Below are 20,884 nucleotides of genomic sequence, written 5' to 3' on the forward strand. Positions count from 1 at the left end.
TTAAAGTAAGTGTATGTAAGTGTTAGGCCTATAAATATCTAATTTCATTGTGGTTGACAACACAGTCATCACTAACATGGTCATGTGAGCAAGATTGTAAATATGCAGACAAGCCAAAGCTCGAGATCCTTTGCCAGTGTGCGGTTGCATTGGTGAGGTGTTACAAGAAGTTGTGCAATGACATAGCCGTTTTGGCTTATGTCCGTTATGTCAGACTCGGTGTCCACCACTTCAGAACTCTGAGGATTTGTATCTCCGAATGTTGTTGATCTAAGTAACAGCCCTCCTACAAGTCATTCAGTAATCTCCAACAGTAGTAAATTTGTTACTGTTTAAAGACTTTTATTTAGTAGTGAAAGTTTGAGATTTCGTTGCGGATTTTAGTGATTTGTTGCACAGCTATGAACATTTATTCCACATTTGATACTGTCTGCAAATGCACTGCTTAATTGTTCTGTGCAGTCTTCTGTTAGTATTATGTCGATTTACCAGTCAACATCAGGTTAGCATTCAAATATAAATTTATCTGTGTTTATTTGGAGAAAATATGTGGTCATTGTTTACCCCATTGTTTATAGTCTACATCATAATGATATATTTCTTAGTCTTTACACTTTAAAGATCATTCCCCATTACTAAATTATTTAATTATTTCGCTAACGTAAATGCTCAAAAATACACTTCAAAAGTAGTCCATATGTCTACATGTTCCTAAACTAACAATGCATGATCGAACCCCTTCTGACCAAGAGAGCCAACAAAAAGCAAAAAAAAAAAAAAAAAAAAAAAAAAATATATATATATATATATATATATATATATATATATATATATATATATATAAAAATAAAGTCTTGCTCTTATCCTCTACTGGCTTGGTACCAACTAACTGATATCATGTGCAGATTAAGCACATTTGTTGTCGCCAAAGCCGCAGTCAACTTTCAGCTTTCTCACTAAGCAAGCTGAGCAACATTAACGTACCCATTTCTCTATTTTTAACATTAGTATGTCGTATATTATTAAGAAATGTTGTAATGACAAAAATAAACTTTATTTCAAGCAGCAAATTACAACCAATCCTACAGTTTAACAAAATAGACTACAGAATATGCGAAATAAATTTCTAATACAGTATAAATATTAAGTGACCTACAACAGCTACATTCTTTAAAAATGGTTGTTTGGTAATTCAGAGATGAACAAGCACTCTTTAAATTTTCCAATCAAACAACAGTAACTAGATAAAACTTACATTTTGTATGATGTATTTACATTTCAGGAAGTGTCTGAGAACATCGGAGACATCGTTATTTTAAGACGCTGCGGAAATTCTTAATACATGACATAGTAAACTGACAACAGCAGCTGAAAGTATCATAAGGAAATTGTTACCACATTTGTAAGGGCATTAAGTAACATAATATGATCAATGTTGTCAACGATTTGTGACTTCTCCTGAAGAGACCTTGCGGAATACAAGGCATCCAATTAGGTGTCTTGTGTTCTCTGTGGTGCAGCTCGCTTATGAAAGTTCTTTCAGATGGTGCTCGTAGCGCTCGAAATAGGTGCCGTCGGGGTCGTACTTGGCCTTCAGCTTCTCAAACGCGTCCTTCTTGTTGTCCTTTATGAACTTGACAACCTTATCCACTCTCACTTTCTGCTTCTCATTGCATTTCGAACACTCAGTCTGCAAGGCGTCCGGAATGACTCCCTTTAGTTCCTTACCCTCTGGGGTGCATCGTTCGTCACCATCGTCCAGCAGGCAGTCCATGTAATTGTTGAAGAGCCGATCATTGTTGAGGATCTCGTCCAGGTCCACATTGTCGTACTTGGTGGAGTACTTCCCTTCGTCGGCGGAAGTCAGTGGTACCGCAGTGGCAACCACCAGAATGAGCAGAGGAGTGAAGGCCTTGCACATCTCTGCCGGTAGCTGTCAAGGAGCGTGGGTAGGAAGAGCACAAGAGGACTTCAGAAGTCAACTGCCGGCCTGAGGGGCTCTACTCCCTTATAAAGGTAGCCTGAGGCGGGTGTAGACACCTCAGTTTCCGGACATGAATCACCGGCTGGCCGTGTTAGCAGGGCCACTCCCGTAATCTCCGTGCATCACATCGCAAAGGAAGACCTTGAGGTGTAGCAGCGTGGCGTTCCCACTAATGACAAGATGTCGTAATCTTCTGTCTCTCCTGAACTTACTGTCTGTGGAGCACAACTGGCCTTCCTCCCACAAATACTGTTTTTAATGTTACATATTCAACGTTTATAACATATATCTAAAGCTACTAAACTCGTATGTCAGTGAGATCGTACTCAAAAGACCTGAAAATTCAATTCTTGTGCCGTGATGCCTGATTACTGCATTAAGTGGTGTCCATAAAGCATTAGAAACCAACGACAGTGTTTATAAATAGTTTTGCGGAATCGGTCACTTACATTTTCCAGTAACTATCCTGCCATTGTCCTATGCAACTAAATGAGGTAACTGGGAAATTTAAAGCTGAAAACTCTATTTTCTCTGATTTGATTAACCTACGAACTGCAACGTAATAGCTCGACGAAGTTTTTGTTTGAAATCAACCTTGTGGAAATCGCTGTGTCTTACTACTTAGGTACAATTAACACGATACGGCAGTTGGCTGCCGTTGTGAATAGACTTTCACTTTCTTCTGTGATTAAATTCGTCTTACGTGCGTGGTTCTGTGACGTTAGTTGGAGAGACATAGTAGAGGTATGATGTTTCTGAAGCAATGACACTCATGCCATCTGCCTGGTTATTGTTTGCCTGTCTCTCCTACAAGTATGTGTCTTTCTCCAGAGTTTCGATGCAGCTTAACTAATTGGGCTCCTGCACCATACAGTTTATGTAATACCTATGTAATAACTCAAGTACGTAAAAAACGTGATGCTTGACGTTTACACAAGACCACGAAAGTTAACAACCTAACTTCTGGTACAAGCATGTACCAAGAACTGTGTACCAAAACGTAATACCTTTGTCTATCAGTGATAAACGTGTGTTCGATAGTGTATTATGACAAGAGTGTAACGCATAAAAATCACGTTTACATTTGTTAAGACATATGTATTGTACCAGAAATAATGTTCACTGTAACGGAAATGGAGAACACCTTAAAAGCTTCACAAGTGATCCTAATTGTGTTGGAATGATAGGATGACGCAGAGCCTCATTTCCATTACATTGAGATATATTTACACACGGTGTCTCGGGAGAATGGTCAATATCGAGTGATATGACAAGAACAGTGTGGGTAGCAATGTGCAGCTCTTTGCTGATGATGCTGTGGTGTACGGAAAGGTGGCGTCGTTGAGTGACTGTAGGAGGATACAAGATGACTTGGACAGGATTTGTGATTGGTATAAAGAATGGCAGCTAACTCTAAATATAGATAAATGAAAATTAATGCAGATGAATAGGAAAAAGAATCCTGTAATGTATGAATACTCCATTAGTTGTGTAGCGCTTGACACATTCACGTCGATTAAATTTTTGAACGTAACATTGCACAGTGAAATGAAGTGGCAAGCATGTAATGGCAGTTGTGGAGAAGGCGGATAGTGGTATTCGGTTCATTGATAGAATTTTGGAAAGATGTGGTTCATCTGTATAGGAGACCGCTTATAAAACACTAATACGACCTATTCTTGAGTACTGCTTGAGCGTTTGGGATCCCTATCAGCTCGTATTGAGGGAGGACATAGAAGCAATTCAGAGGAGGGCTGCTATATTTGTTAATGGTAGGTTTGATCAGAGTGTTACGGAAATGCTTCAGGAACTCGGGTGGGAGTCTCTATAGGAAAGGAGGCGTTCTTTCCGTGAATCGCTACATCTACATCTACATCCGTACTCCGCAAGCCACCTGACGGTGTGTGGCGGAGGGTACCCTGAGTACCTCTATCGGTTCTCCCTTCTATTCCAGTCTCGTATTGTACGTGGAAAGAAGGATTGTCGGTATGCTTCTGTGTGGGCTCTAATCTCTCTGATTTTATCCTCATGGTCTCTTCGCGAGATATACGTAGGAAGGAGGAATATACTGCTTGACTCTTCGGTGAAGGTATGTTCTCGAAACTTTAACAGAAGCCCGTACCGAGCTACTGAGCGTCTCTCCTGCAGAGTCTTCCACTGGAGTTTATCTATCATCTCCGTAACGCTTTCGCAATTACTAAATGATCCTGTAACGAAGCGCGCTGCTCTCCGTTGGATCTTCTCTATCTCTTCTATCAACCCTACCTGGTGCGGATCCCACACTGCTGAGCAGTATTCAAGCATTGGGCGAACAAGCGTACTGTAACCTACTTCCTTTGTTGTCTACTAAGGAAATTTAGAGAACCAGCAGTTGAGGCTGACTGCAGTACAATTTTACTGCCGCCAACTTATATTTCGCAGAAAGACCACAAAGATAAGATAAAAGACATTAGGGCTCGTGCAGAGGCGTATAGACAGTCATTTTTTCCTCGTTCTCTTTGGGAGTGGAACAGGGAGAGATGGTACCCTCCGCCACGCACCGTATTGTGGATTGCGGAGTATGTATGTAGATGTAGAACAGCCATTCGAAGCAAAAAGAGCCAAGCGAACATGGGCTCTAGAATGCATACGTTGAAAGCCAAGAGCACTTCACCTTCGATACGGTGAAACAAATATATTCTACTGCAAGCTCTTTTAATTCCATATTTTGAGAGAGAAGAAAGAAATTGTCCATCAGACATGGATTCTAATTTGCATACCTCAAGAGTTATGAGCACTTGTTGAACTTCCCTACTGTAAAACGCAGCTCTCCTACTGAAAACCTTCCCATAGCTCTTAGGGTATGCAATTTGAGGACACTGCTTATTAACCTTTTTTTCTTGCCAAGGTCCAGGTTGACAAGTCCCTGTCGTGCACAATTGTTAATCCGTGAACTTCGTTCTTCGTCTTCCAGTCTTATTGTTCCCCAATGGCTGTTGTACATATTGCACCTTACTCATCTTATCTTACAGCTTCCACTCTGTTTTCAGAGAATTTCTAACATCATACATATTGCACATTATCAAGAATGGCTCTGAGCACTATGGGGCTCAACTGCTGAGGTCATAAGTCCCCTAGAACTTAGAACTACGTAAACCTAAGTAACCTAAGGACATCACCCACATCCATGCCCGAGGCAGGATTCAAACCTGCGACCGTAGCGGTCTCACGGTTCCAGACTGTAGCACCTAGAACCGCTCGGCGACTTCGTCCGTGCACATTATCCATCTGTTTATATAGCTTACCCCCTTTTTACAGAGAATTTCGTACACCGCCGTTTGACACTATTGAGCACTTTTTTCCAGGTCGACAAAATGTATGAAGATGTTGACTTTCTTAGTTTTTTTCAGTCTTGTTTTCATTTTAACTGCAACGTCACAACTGGTTCTAGGGTGTCTTTACCTTTCAATCAGATAGCCTTTCTTTTCCATGGACCTTATGTCTGTGAGTCTTTTAAACTCATTTCTTCCTCCTCTCATTTTTACAGTTTGTGTATTGAAACCGCAAATTTGATCTGAAAGTACTGTTGGTGTTCGACAGGTAACCCAACAAAATTTTCTTCTAATGCAGGCTGATTTTTTTCAGGGTTCTAACGATGATGAAGTCTCACGTTCCTTTACAGAGCGTAGGGTAATGACGCGGAAGACCCGCGCCGCCTTACTAGGCAAGGTCCTAGTGGAGGTGGTTTGCCGTTGCCTTCCTCCGACCGTAATGGGGATGAATGATGATGATGAAGACACAACAACACCCGGTCATCTCGAGGCAGGAAAAATCCCTGACCCTGCCAGGAATCGAACCCGGACCCCGTGGTCGGGAAGCGAGAACGTTACCGCGGGACCACGAGCTGCGGACAGGGTTCTAATACACAATATTATTTCCTACTCTTTTGACTGCAAAACACCATTTTTTAACAATCTTCTTTCAATGCGACGGAGTTACGCCATCTTAATAAGAGGGCACGTGTGCCCTCATGATATCACTCTAGAGGCGGACGTCGGAACCGACGTCCTATTGCATGAACAACCACTCTATCATCCACGTACTGATTCCCTCGGAGCGATTCTCGTAGAGTGCATCCTTTACTGAGCAAACAGGCGATCGTTGGAAGGTGCGAAATCTGGGCTGCAGGTAGAGATGATTAAGGACAATTCAATATAGTTGTGTGAACTCCTCTCAGGAACGCACAGTTGTGGAAGGTCGTGCATTGTCATGGAGAGGACAAGCTTGACGAGCTTTCGTCTGTCTTGAAGTCACAAGCTAGTACGTCGTGGCAGAACTGATGACTTGTTTGGTACAGGCATGTCGTTCACATGTTACATTATTTTCGTGTAAACGTTTCACTTTAGTTTCGTGAATGTCACTTTATCCCACACGTCGGACTCGCAGGCATATTTTAGCGTCCAATGACGAGTACGTTACTAATCACCAATCATCCGTTGTGCCTCGGCGTTCGCTATATTTCTAACAGTCCACACAAAGCAGAACAGATGGGTATTGTTAGTCTGTCTCAAAGACATCGCCCTTGTATTCGTTTTGTGTTAAAAGTTTCCACGCTTTTAGAGAACATACACACAGTGTTTCGTACACGGTATTGTCGTCAACCGTGTCTTTTTCACTATATAAAATCCAATATCTGCACTTCACTGAGTACAATAAAAAGTTTCAGTTTCACAGTTTGACATAGTTCAAGGTTTATCGCACAGCTCGCGGTGGTGCGGTAGCGTTCTCGCTTCCCACGCCCGGGTTCCCGGGTTCGATGTTCGATTCCCGGCGGGGTCAGAGATTTTCTCTGCCTCGTGATGACTGGGTGTTGTGTGATGTCCTTAGGTTAGTTAGATTTAAGTAGTTCTCAGTTCTAGGGGACTGATGACTGTAGATGTCAAGTCCCATAGTGCTCACAGACATTTGAACCACTACTCCTTTTTTTTTTAGACTGTTTTGCAGTTCACTCTAGGATTTTCAGTCCTCTCCTTTACAAATTGCAGTTCATGGTTATGTTTGCATGTATACAAAATGTCTCTAACAGATTTTAGATAATACTATTCTATGATGAGTCCCATGTCATGCCTTCATTTTTGCCCACTTGTCTCCCAGAGCGAGCCTCGAATTAACAGAAACTTTGCCCAAATTGTTATCTATGTATTATTTATTTATTACGTCTAAGACGTTCATTTAGACTCAAAGTGCAGGCTCCTATGTTTAGTGCTGCCTAACGAACTGCAAATGAATCATAATTATTTAAAGAAAAAATCTTAGTAATTTTAATCAAGGTTGCATTTTACAAGGGCCTATCTTTAGACGCGTATGTTACATGCTCAGTTTCCTGCACACACGAGACATGAGGTATTTTTGGTGTCAGCGCACCCTCCTCTCACGTTCGCCTTTAAAATCAATGCTCACACATCGCCCATGTTTTCAACATGTATCCGAAGGGCATTATATACAACATTTATATCTACATTATTCAACACCAACAATAACTAACACTTTTTCTAGACACTAATGAAAAATTCAAATTCTTTCAGCATTTTTTGCTGTCATTTACGCTTGACTAAGTCTTTAGTATATACACAAACTTATGTCATACGTCACATATCTGAACATCTTAAATGATTTCAATAGCAGTAGTGCTTTGCACTTGGTATAATTACTCGCATAAACTAACTTTTAATGTATGGTTTTCTCCACATACAAGTATTAAAATATTCTGTCCTCACAATAGGAAAAAAAATTACATCACTCGTTTAAACTACTTATTAAAAATGTAGGTACTGTTCTATTGAAAAAACATTTTTAAATCTGTATGCGTGTACAGTTCTTTGATTCCCACCTCCTTTTTGGACTATGGAACCGTGTAGTTAGCATGGTAAAACGACTTACTATGAGGCAATACTTCCATGTTGTAGTACCGCCGGCCGCGGCCGTCTCACGGTTCTAGGCGCGCAGTCCGGAACCGTGCGACTGCTACGGTCGCAGGTTCGAATCCTGCCTCGGGCATGAATGTGTGTGATGTCCTTAGGTTAGTTAGGTTTAAGTAGTTCTAAGTTCTAGGGGACTGATGACCACAGCAGTTGAGTCCCATAGTGCTCAGAGCCATTTGAACCATTTGAGCTTTGTAGTACCCAGCATCTCCGAGCGCACATTCTCACATTGTATTAGCAATTGAGTCAATTCCTTTTATTGTTCAAGAGACAAATATTCCGATACTAACACTTTCCTACACTTCTGGAAATGGAAAAAAGAACACATTGACACCGGTGTGTCAGACCCACCATACTTGCTCCGGACACTGCGAGAGGGCTGTACAAGCAATGATCACACTCACGGCACAGCGGACACACCAGGAACCGCGGTGTTGGCCGTCGAATGGCGCTAGCTGCGCAGCATTTGCGCACCGCCGCCGTCAGTGTCAGCCAGTTTGCCGTGGCATACGGAGCTCCATCGTAGTCTTTAACACTGGTAGCATGCCGCGACAGCGTGGACGTGAACCGTATGTGCAGTTGACGGACTTTGAGCGAGGGCGTATAGTGGGGCATGCGGGAGGCCGGGTGGACGTACCGCCGAATTGCTCAACACGTGGGGCGTGAGGTCTCCACAGTACATCGATGTTGTCCCCAGTGGTCGGCGGAAGGTGCACGTGCCCGTTGACCTGGGACCGGACCGCAGCGACGCACGGATGCACGCCAAGACTGTAGGATCCTACGCAGTGCCGTAGGGGACCGCACCGCCACTTCCCAACAAATTAGGGACACTGTTGCTCCTGGGGTATCGGCGAGGACCATTCGCAACCGTCTCCATGAAGCTGGGCTACGGTCCCGCACACCGTTAGCCCGTCTTCCGCTCACGCCCCAACATCGTGCAGCCCGCCTCCAGTGGTATCGCGACAGGCGTGAATGGAGGGACGAATGGAGACGTGTCGTCTTCAGCGATGAGAGTCACTTCTGCCTTGGTGCCAATGATGGTCGTATGCGTGTTTGGCGCCGTGCAGGTGAGCGCCACAATCAGGACTGCATACGACCGAGGCACACAGGGCCAACACCCGGCATCATGGTGTGGGGAGCGATCTCCTACACTGGCCGTACACCTCTGGTGATCGTCGAGGGGACACTGAATAGTGCACGGTACATCCAAAGCGTCATCGAACCCATCGTTCTACCATTTCTAGACCGGCAAGGGAACTTGCCGTTCCAACAGGACAATGCACGTCCGCATGTACCCCGTGCCACCCAACGTGCTCTAGAAGGTGAAAGTCAACTACCCTGGCCAGCAAGATCTCCGGATCTGTCCCGCATTGAGCATGTTTGGGACTGGATGAAGCGTCGTCTCACGCGGTCTGCACGTCCAGCACGAACGCTGGTCCAACTGAGGCGCCAGGTGGAATTGGCATGGCAAGCCGTTCCACAGGACTATATCCAGCATCTCTACGATCGTCTCCATGGGAGAATAGCAGCCTGCATTGCTGCGAAAGGTGGATATACACTGTACTAGTGCCGACACTGTGCATGCTCTGTTGCCTGTGTCTATGTGCCTGTGGTTCTGTCAGTGTGATCATGTGATGTATCTGACCCCAGGAATGTGTCAATAAAGTTTCCCCTTCCTGGAACAATGAATTCATGGTGTTCTTATTTCAATTTCCAGGAGTGAATTTATGAGTTCCCTTTTTTCTTCGGTGTTCTCATTTGTAAATTCATTGTATTATTATTTTGGTTCACATAAGAATACGTTTAATGCATAACCTGTAAACTTTCCTAATTCACTCGAAAGCTTCGGCAGTATTTGACGTGGTTTTCTTGCGTGCGTGACATTGGCAATACGATTCGCTTATCATTGTTTACAAGAAAAATGGTTCCAATGGCTCTGAGCACTATGGGACTAAGGTCCTCAGTCCCCTAGAACTTAGAACTACTTAAACCTAACTAACCTAAGCACATCACACACATCCATACCCGAGGCATGATTCAAACCTGCCACCTTAGCGGTCGCGTAATTCCAGACTGTAGCGCCTAGAACCGCTCGGCCACTTCAGCCGGCTCTTGTTTACAAGATTTAGTTATCCGTACAATCGGTTTGTTGACACTTCTGTGGTATGTTCATTAATTCATCCTTAATGTTAACTCCATTATTGTACCATAGCGCTTTTAGATTTGCGTCTTGTGTATGGAATGTGCTCTCATTACAAGCTCTCACAGCCAGCAAAGGAGAGCAGGCTATGGTTGTTTTGGTGTGACGCATCGGTTACAATGAGTGGACAATTGTCGGTCACCTCCACGATCATCACCCTATGATTTTGATTATTATTACGATTGTTGTGTGTGCTGTTTTGCTTCCCCTGTGGTGTAGTTTGATAAGCAGTGTTATTTCGATATTATTGCTGGTTGCTGTAACCATATTCGGAGGTTAGTTGGAATTCTATGTCCATTGTGGTGCCGTATTTGGTTTCCGCTGCGCTGGTTGTTCATTGTACTTGCAACCCTGGCTACGGTTACTCCGCCACTGTGGGTTACCGTTACCATTGTATCCGTGGTTCTTGTGCGAGTCGTGACGTCATTTACAACATTGATTCATATACCCATTACCATTATTCGGCCCTCTATTCGGTTGCCTCCATTCTTACGGTTACCATTACTGTTAGGTGTTCGGTTAATACCGTAGCAGTTGTTTTCAGCATTTCTCTTTTCATGTCTTCGATAAGCAAATCTACAAAGTCAAAAAGCTGCATAAACTGTTCAATGTCATATTCCGGTAAGTTAATAAAGTAATTTTTTACGCCACTAGGTAATTTCATTTTAATTAATCTTATTACGTCCCTGTCAGTCACTGGTTCATCCCAGTATCTAGTCTTATTAATATACTTTTCAAAATACTTGCCGAGGGTTCCCAGTCGTGGATTGAACATCTCAGAACTGTACAACTCTTTCCTTAACATATCCTGGCCTTTCCGTCCATCCCCGTGGACAAAGATTACGGAAGCTTTTAATGAGTACCAAACTGTGTACGGTCCGCTTTTCATTGTTGAATGGTTGAAACTGCCTATGTTTAATAACATTACCCTCTTTACGGTGCGGTGAATTACCACTGTCTAGCTCCATCCTTATATTAGGCGGTGAACATTAAGGCATGCCGCACTGTGAATTCCTGTTGTGAACCGGTGGTGCATGCTCTAAGCACTCTGCGCATTGTTTATGTTATTGCTCATTTCCAACACAGAAATCTGACTGATTACCGGTCTTCGGCTGTCAGCTCCCTTTCGCAGTTCGCCTTAGAGAGCCTATATAGGAGAGGAGAGCGTGGCCAACCGAACGATATGGTGGCCATTTTTCTGCCAAACTGCGGGCGGGACTTTTTAATGGTCAGTAGTGGAGTACACACTCACCGAATCGAAAGCACAAGACAATATGGCGCAATCATTAGTTAAATGCCTTTAGTTACAGCTATAATATACTCATAGTAGCCTACTACGTACAGCACAGGAAAATTTGATACAGTGGCTGTAAAAATTATACGTTACTTGCATTTATCTCCTTTAAAGTTCGTTTACTAGACATATTGCAATGAAAGTAACGTAAATAAAAAACGTAGTGTATAGCATTTGTTTTGTATCGGAAGTGCATATGATTTAACGTACCTGTATTACGTCAGATGAATGAAAGTCGTATGCAGTTGTTTACTTGCGACATGCAAAAAGTGCAAGACGTATTAGTACTTCGTCTTCAAACATTCTGCATGTCACAAGTAAACAACTGCTTACGACTCAATGTCAGAGATCATTTTATTACTTCTTTTCAAATCACATTAATCATGGAATGGAAACACACAGCAACAGAACGTACCAGCGTGACTTCAGAAACTTTTTTACAAGACATGTTCAAAATGTCCTCCGTTAGCGAGGATACATGCATCCATCCTCCGTCGCATGGAATCCCTGATGCGCTGATGCAGACCTGGAGAATGGTGTATCGTATCACAGCGGTCCTCAATACGAGCAAGAAGAGTCTCTACATTTGGTACTGGGGTTGCGTAGACAAGAGGTTTCAAATGCCCCCATAAATGAAAGTCAAGAGGGTTGAGGTCAGGAGAGCGTGGAGGCCATGGAATTGGTCCGCCTCTTCCAATCCATCGGTCACCGAATCTGTTGTTGAGAAGCGTACGAACACTTCTACTGAAATGTGCAGGAGATCCAGCGTTCATAAACCACATGTTGTGTCGTACTTGCAAAGGCACATGTTCTAGCAGCACAGGTAGAGTATCCCGTATGAAATCATGATCAGTGCTCCATTGAGCGTAGGTGGAAGAACATGGGGCCCAATCAAGGCATCACCAACAATGCCTGCCCAAACTTTCACAGAAAATCTGTGTTTATGACTTGATTGCACAATTGCGTGCGGATTCTCGTCAGCCCACATATGTTGATTGTGAAAATTTACAATTTGATCACGTCGGAATGAAGCCTCATCCGCAAAGAGAACATTTGCACTGAAATGAGGATTGACACATTGTTGGATGAACCATTTGCAGAAGCGTGCCCGTGGAGGCCAAACAGCTGATGATAGTGCCTCCACACGCTGTACATGGTATGGAAACAACTGGTTCTCCCATAGCAATCTCCATACAGTGACGTGGTCAACGATACCTTGTACAGCAGCAACTTCTCTGACGCTGACATTAGGGTTATCGTCCACTGTACGGAGAATTGCCTCGTCCATTGCAGGTGTCCTCGTCGTTCTAGGTTTTCCCCCGTCGCGAGTCATAGGCTGGAATGTTCCGTGCCCCCTAAGACGCCGATCAATTGCACAGCATTAGGGTTATATATATATACATATACATATATATATATATATATATATATATATATATATATATATATATATATATATATATATATATATCATCAACCGCATCAGTACGTAGCATCAACAAGTTAGTGTTCATCACGAACGTTGTTTTGCAGTCAGTGCAATGTTTACAAATGCGGAGTTGGCAGACGCCCATTTGATGTATGGATTAGCACGGGGCAATAGCCGTGGCGCGGTACGTTTGTATCGAGACAGATTTCCAGAACAAAGGTGTCCCGACAGGAAGACGTTCGAAGCGTTTGATCGTCCTCTTAGGGAGCACGGAACATTCCAGCCTATGACTCGCGACTGGGGAAGACCTAGAACGACGAGGACATCTGCAATGGACGAGGCAATTCTTCGTGCAGTTGACTATAACCATAATGTCAGCGTCAGAAAAGTTGCTGCTGTACAAGGTATCGTTGACCACGTCACTGTAAAGAGAGTGCTACGGGAGAACCAGTTGTTTCCGTACCTTGTACAGCATGTGCAGGCACTCAGCAGCTGTTTGGCCTCCACGGGCACACTTATATATATACTGAATACCTCTCGTAGATAACAAACGAAAAAGATTACAAAAATCAGGTAATGTTAAATGTAGGCAACTGTAATAACGACCATTTATAACAAGAAAACTACTGTATCCCTTCCACCCCCAGTAAGTAGTCCTATTAAAAACGGTCTTCAAGAATACCTACAATTATTTACTACGACTAATGTTTCAGCAACCTCTTCAACTGCGGAAAAAGTGCTTATAACTTGCCAGCGTCAACAGTCAGGCAATAATACTAAAATCAAAATAATGCCTCTATTGGAATAACCAAATGCAGCACAACCAGGCGTCGTTTAGGAACGTCTGCGGAACAGATGTCAAAAACAATACTGTACAATTACTAATGTGTTTACTTCAAACATGTAGGCCTACCGACGTCATCACAAAACGCTTCATTATTTCAACTCGTATTTAAGATCACAAGCGCTAATTACGTACTAAAAACGATATACAACTTAATCGAACATGCATTCACAACGCATAACAAGTCTCCAAATAATTCAAATACCTTTTAATCGTTTCCAAAAGTCCTCTGAATTTCAGTTCAACGCAAAGGCATGGCAAACATAGGAAGGGCGACAGACGTTTGTCAGAAAAGTGGCGCCAAAACTTATCAACCAACCATGGGCAACTTTACCTAAGGCCACTCTCTCTGTACACAGGCTCTCTATTTCGGTTAGTCTCCGAGCGACATCTGTTTGCCAAACGAGTAACTCTGCTGGTACATGTGACTCTATCTGACCTAATTCAACTTGAATTGCGGCAGGGCTGACGTCGGTTTTCGCGCTCAGACCCGCTGACCCTTGTTCAACAGCTGATTTTGTGCTTACTTCGATCTTTGATGAGATTTAGCGATCCTGTACAGATATCCATTCTTCAAACTCTTTTTCGACCTTTAGTGCTTGGGCGTCTAGATATTTGGCTATGTTCTGACGTGTCTCAGGCTTTACATTTTTGACACGACTTACCAAGTTTTGAACATCGTCTTTAAGCCTAGTGTGAGCTATTTGTAAATATTTCAGCTGACTAGTTGAGTTTTGGACTAGATCCGGTATTTTTTTGCACACACCACGCATTTCTACAAGTTAGGAATGTATGCTACTCAGTTTTTTCTCTAAAAGTTGTTCTCTTTGTTCAAGTTTCCAGTCCCGCTCTTGTTGTTTTTTCTATAACATTTGTTCTCTCTGTTCAAGTTTCTGATCGAGTCATTGCAAAAAGTGTGCGAAGGGGTCGGGAATAGGTGAACACACCGGTGTTCCACCCATCCTACCACTTGACTCGTCCCGTTGCACATTCATTGAAGTTATTGGTATCACTTGTCCATTACTCAGTGGTGCATTCATTATTTGGTACCCACAGAGCCTCGCCCTCCCCCCCCCCCCCCCCCCTCCCTTTGGAAAGTATGTTTCACGATGCGGTGGCATGGGATTCACTTATATTCTGAACATTGTTTCCTACTTCCATATCTAGCAAATGTTGTTCGTCGGATACTCGTGCCTTTGCCTGACCTACTTTAACCATCATGGACTTGTCATCTCTGTACAGGAATCCTACACGTGTGGTGGTACAATAACTGGTCTCCTGAGGCACTGTATGATAATTACAGGGGAAAACATACAAATCAGCAATCGCAGTCGCCAATACGCGTATCACGGTGACATAGATCACAGAGTTCCGCACAGAACAGGTTGCAGCAGCTGGAATCACACTGAGATGGGAAACATTTGTAATTTCATCAATACACTCACAACAGTCATACGTAATCTGACTCAAATATTATAGAATGATTTTCAGACATACTAAAGAACTGAGCAAGTTTCTCTAGCTGCAAAATATTTTTCGTACCTTCGGATATAAACGCCTGCCCTACCCTCTGACAAGGTAACGGGACGGATACCAGAGGACAAACGATAGTAGACACATTAAATGAATGTATCCTTTTTCGGCTAAGCAAGGCAGGGAAGCACCGACATGTTGTGTATATGCAGGAAGTTATAATACACACAATATAGATATCTCTCTAGGTAATGGAACATCTTTCAACACAGGTCACACATTGGCAACTTTTGTGCTCTGTGGTCACAATACAATTATCAAACAGCCACATACACACACATACACACACTCAACAACGACGAATGCTGCTAACAGAGCCAGCTGGCAAATGTTGAGTGACAGGACTGACAACTTCCCATTACATACTACCCGTGAAAGTATTGACACACAAAAAACACGTAATAAATAACTCATACCTCCCCAGCTAGCTGCTCGGCCTAACGCGCTGCTTCCCGAGCGGGAAGACGTGCAAGTGCCCAGCACGAAACCCCCCGCCTGTTTGGTGTCGAGATCCGGTGTGCCGGCCAGCTTGTGGACGGTTTTTAAGGCGGTTTTCTATCTCATCTGCCTCGGCGAATGCGGCCTGGTTCCTCTTATTCCGCCTCAGTTACACTATGTCGGCGATTGCTGATCAAACACTGTCTCCGCCTGTGTGTACAGAATCATTACTGTACCACGAAAACATTTGGGGTTACACTCGTCTGGTATGACACCTGCCTGGGAAGGGGGGGGGGGGGGGGGAGGGGCACTGGGGGGCCAAATAGCATAATGACCCTAGGTTCGGTGAGCGGCAGCAGTGAGGTGAGTGGACTGCTGAGGCCTGTTGTGGGGTTGGAACCAGTGAGTGTACGGCGGGAAGAAGCCTCTCCGTCGTTTCTAGGTCCCCAGTTCAATACACAATACACACAATAAGTAACTTTGTACAAAGGGTCCCAGATGCTGCATATCCCACAAACTAACAATAGACGAAAATAGTAACTAACGTGCTCCACAGCGCTGACAACATTAAGAAAGGACTCACATATGAGGAGATTATACTGTCCAAGAGCAAAGAACTGCAAGAAAAAGGACTGCAACTGTACCGTGACGCCAAACAATGATACAATAATGAATTACACGATGAAGGACCATTGGGACAATTATGAAGAAACGAATGGGTAGCGCCTTTTCAATTACGAACGGAGAGAATTGAGAGGTCAGTGGAACTGCTACCACTAAAGCGATCAGATGGTACGACTACACAGAACTGGAGATGGTCGGCCGAGTATCCGTCAAACAAGCTCCTTCCGAACCATGAACACACACACACGACCAACACCATCACATTGGCCTCTGTAGACAAATTGACATTTTTTATAAAAACAGGATTATCTCGTTCGCTCAGGAAGAGCTTACGCTTGAAGTCACGCAACCCAAGTACTCCAAAATCTCGAGCCCAGATGTAGCATACTCGGAAATCTTAAAAAATGCTGCAACGCAGGACATTACAGACCCAAGACGTAGAGGCCCATTTGTCTTAATAGGTTAAGTGGGCTAAAATGCAAAGCTGACTACTCACCAGCTCAACGGCCTCACTGCACACCACAGTGCTCCCAGGCCAGAATAAACAATAAACGACGCAGTCAATCGAGCATTAGAGATAAATCAAAACGTGCAAGACAATATGCCGTATCAGTAATGACAGCGCTGGCGCTGTTGATAACCATCGAAGGCATGTGCTATCAGCAAGCTTGCTTTTGCTTTGGTGATAAATTTATATGGATCCAAACTGATGAGGTCATCGGTCCCTAGACTTACGCTCCACTTAATCTACCTCAAACTAACTTACGCTAAGGACAACACACACACCGAAGCCTCAAACCTCAGACAGTTGAAATGGCGAGGTGCCTCAGACTTCGCGGCTTCCCCACACGGTTGTTGGCAAGTTTCAAAGAGATGCCAGTTACAGCTGTACTATATAGAAGAGCCTACTTGATTATTGAAATCATAGAGATGTAGAATGGCAAGCAGACCACAGAAAGGTTGGGAAGAACATCACCAAAGTCTACCTGAAAGGATGGATACGTAGGCCTCTATTCTGGGTCTTTTGCATCAAGCAGCTCGTAGTTATTGGGGTTGTAACATAAGCTGACGATCTCATGGACATGGTATCTGCGAACTCCAGAGCAGAGTTAGATAGTAATACAAGTTAACTTCTCATGGGTGTGCCTGTCTGGTGCAAAAACAACAAACTCACTATCAAAGTAATTAGGAACGGTGTACTTTTTCCAGAATGAGAAATGGTTCCGAGTTCGAGTCTCAGCCCGGCACACAGTTTTAATCTGCCACGAAGTTTAATGTCAGCGCAAACACCGCTGGAGAGTAAATTCTCATTTTGGAAACATCCCCAGGCTGTAGCTAAGCCATGTCGCCGCAGTATCCTTTCTTCCAGGAGTACTAATTCTGCAAGGCTCGCAGGAGAGCTTCTTTGAAGTCTGGAAAGTAGTAGACGAGGTACTGGCAGAAGTGAAGCGGTGAGGAGGGGACGTGAGTCATGCTTGGGTAGCTCAGATGGTAGAGCACTAGCCCACGTAAGGCAAAGGCCTCGAGTTCGAGTCTCGGCCCGGCACCCAGTTTTAATCTTCCAGGAAGTTTCGGTGTACTTTTTACTTGATGGTATACTGAAACGAAGCCCCATCAATAATCTTGATGACATCAGCATATGAAGACAAGCACTGACAAGGTATCTAGGTATACACATTAAAGAAAAACTAGCACTAAACTAGTACACAACAATGACGATCGAGAAAGAAACGAAATTAATGAGTAAATTGGCAATACTGAGTACTACGCAAGACATACCACTTCTAAAGTCATTACGCACATATCTGGTTGTCCTGTTGGAACCTATCGTATGTTTTAGGGAGAGCACCTGGCCGCTTACACTGTGCCTTGCGACCAACAAACATAGTGCGAGAAGTGGGTAAAGGAGCAAACTGCTCGAGATGTCAGGGACTTTTGGCACAAAGTCGATGAAGGCACCGTGAATGGTGCTAGCACGGTCCTCCACTGTTATCACCATCGATCACAGAGAAGCAGCAAAATAGTTAAAGAACGTCGCATCTACACCTTCTTCCCCAAAACCTGGGAACAGGAGAGTCAAAATCATATCCATCCAAAACGTGTCATGGTTCATTTTGTTGTGAGCCATGACCCACACACAGCACATCCACGCTGTGTTGATCTAGGCCAGACAGACACATCTGTACACAACTGACTATCACCAGCATGAGAATCCCATCCTATTATACCGCCAATCCACATGTTTAAGTAATGACGTTTTAGTAATTCTGTGACTGGAATATTGTCATTTGACTATCGTAGGACTGAAGCACCAATGTGTCTGAAGACAGTCCGTTGACTGCCTTTGGCTCCCGTTCATAATATGGCTTCGAAAATAAAGAAATTGGACCGATAATAATAAATGTAGAGATAACACTGTAAGAGGAAATCATAAAGTTATTCAAGTCTATTTGATGTGTATGTCTAAGTTGTGTAAATGTTCGTCCTGTAATATATCTAATTTGACGGTGGTTGACTAACACAGCAGTCAAGAGACCAAGATTTTAAAAAGGCAAGCAAGCCAAAGCTTGAGGTTCTTAGCCAGTGTGCCGATTTATTGGTAAGACGTTTTCAACATATTTTGAGACATGGTCAATGATTATCCCATTGGTTATGGCCCATTTCATTATACTACTGAATTATTCCTTAGAGTTTACACTATAATGGTTATTAGCCATTTGTAATTTATTTGGTTGCTTCGCTAATGTACATACGCTTCAAATGTGGCCCACACATTCACATTGGCTTAAACCGACACTGTATAATCGAATACTTTTTGATCAAGAGAGACCACAAAAAATTTAAAAAAATTATAAAATCTAAGCTCTTGCTCTTACCTTCTGCTGGTTTGGTAGCAACTAACTGACATCATCTGCGGAATAAGCACATTTGTTGTTACCAAAGCTGTAGTCCAATTGCAGCTTTCTCAAAATGCATGTTAGCAACGTTATTGTACCCATTACTGTTTCTTTAACATTAGTATGTCATATATTATTAAGAAATTAGAGGTAGTAATGACAAAAATAAACTTTATTTTGAACAGCGCATTACTGACAATCGTACAGTTTAACAAAATAGATATCAGAAAATGCGAAAAAAATTTCTAAAACAGGATAAAAGTTAAGTTTCCTACAAAAACTACATTCTTTAGCAATAGCTGTTTGGTAACATAGAGATGAAGAAGCACTCTTTAAAATGTATAATCAAACAAATGAAACTAGATAAAATTTTCATTTTGAATGATATAATTACATTAAAGACAGTTAAATTTCTGAAAGTGTCTGCGAACAACAGACACATCGTTATTCTAAGACGCCCCAGGAAATTCTTAATATGTCACGTAATAAATTGACAACAGCAGCTGTAAGTATCATAAGGAAATTGTTACCACATTTGTAACGACATTAAGTAACATCATATGATCAATTGCAGATATTGCTTAGTTGTCAACGATTTGTGACCTTCTTAAGAGAGTTGGCGGAATGAATACAAGGCGTCTGATTACGTGTCTGTTGTTCTCTGTGGTGCAGCTTGTTTATGAAAGTTCTTTCAGATGGTGCTCGTAGCGCTCGAAATAGGTGCCGTCGGGGTCGTACTTGGCCTTCAGCTTCTCAAACGCGTCCTTCTTGTTGTCTTTTATGAACTTGACAACCTTATCCACTCTCGCTTTCTGCTTCTCATTGCATTTCGAACACTCAGTCTGCAAGGCGTCCGGAATGACTCCCTTTAGTTCCTTACCCTCTGTGGTACATCGTTCGTCACCTTCGTCCAGCAGGCAGTCCAAGTAATTGTTGAAGAGCCGATCATTGTTGAGGATCTCGTCCAGGTCCACATTGTCATACTTGGTGGAGTACTTCCCTTCGTCGGCGGAAGTCAGTGGTACTGCAGTGGCGACCACCAGAATGAGCAGAGGAGCGGAGGCCTTCCACATCTCTGCCGGTAGCTGTCAGGGAGCGTGGGTAGGAAGAGCACAAGAGGACTGCAGAAGTCAACTGCCAGCCCGAGGGGTTCTGCTCTCTTATAAAGGTAGCCAGAGGCCGGTGAACACACCTCAGTTTCCGGACATGAATCACCTGCTGGCCGAGTTAACAGGGCCACTGTCGTAATCTTCATGCGTCACATCGCAAAGGAAGACCTTGAGGTGCAGTAGCGTGGCGTTCCCACTAATGAACAGGTATCGTAATCCTCTATCTCCCCAGCACTTTCCTGTCTGCGGGAGTTACTTGGCCTCTCATAAGTACTGTTTTCATTGTTACGCATTAGCCTTTTGTAACGCACATGGAGAGCTAACGATCTGGTATGTCAGTGAAGTCGTATTCAGAAGACGTGAAATTCCAATTCTTGGCCAGCGATGTCTGAAAACGGCATTTTGTGGTGTCCATAAAGAATTATAAACGAACATCAGTGTTTATAGAATAGTTTTGGTGCTTCGGCCGCTTACTTTCCCTGTATTTATCCTGCCACTAACCTACGCAACCTAATGAGCTAACTGGGAAATTAAAGCTGAAAACACTATTTTCTTTAACTTCAGTAACGTAC

The 20,884-nt window shown here is 43.3% G+C and overlaps 2 protein-coding genes across 2 annotated transcripts; both read right to left on the bottom strand.

Moving 5' to 3' along the window:
- Positions 1 to 1,032: 1,032 nt before the first annotated feature.
- Positions 1,033 to 1,966, bottom strand: LOC126283661 (ejaculatory bulb-specific protein 3-like). Its single transcript, XM_049982290.1, has one exon. It carries the CDS (start codon positions 1,919 to 1,921, stop codon positions 1,526 to 1,528), a length of 396 nt encoding a protein of 131 aa, XP_049838247.1. The 5' UTR covers positions 1,922 to 1,966; the 3' UTR covers positions 1,033 to 1,525.
- A 17,388-nt stretch (positions 1,967 to 19,354) lies between these two features.
- On the bottom strand, positions 19,355 to 20,331 carry LOC126283629 (ejaculatory bulb-specific protein 3-like). The gene has a single exon (XM_049982288.1). It carries the CDS (start codon positions 20,274 to 20,276, stop codon positions 19,881 to 19,883), a length of 396 nt encoding a protein of 131 aa, XP_049838245.1. The 5' UTR covers positions 20,277 to 20,331; the 3' UTR covers positions 19,355 to 19,880.
- Between the last annotated feature and the right edge of the window lie 553 nt (positions 20,332 to 20,884).

Source organism: Schistocerca gregaria, chromosome 1, assembly GCF_023897955.1.
Source record: "Schistocerca gregaria isolate iqSchGreg1 chromosome 1, iqSchGreg1.2, whole genome shotgun sequence".
Lineage (NCBI taxonomy): Eukaryota > Metazoa > Arthropoda > Insecta > Orthoptera > Acrididae > Schistocerca > Schistocerca gregaria.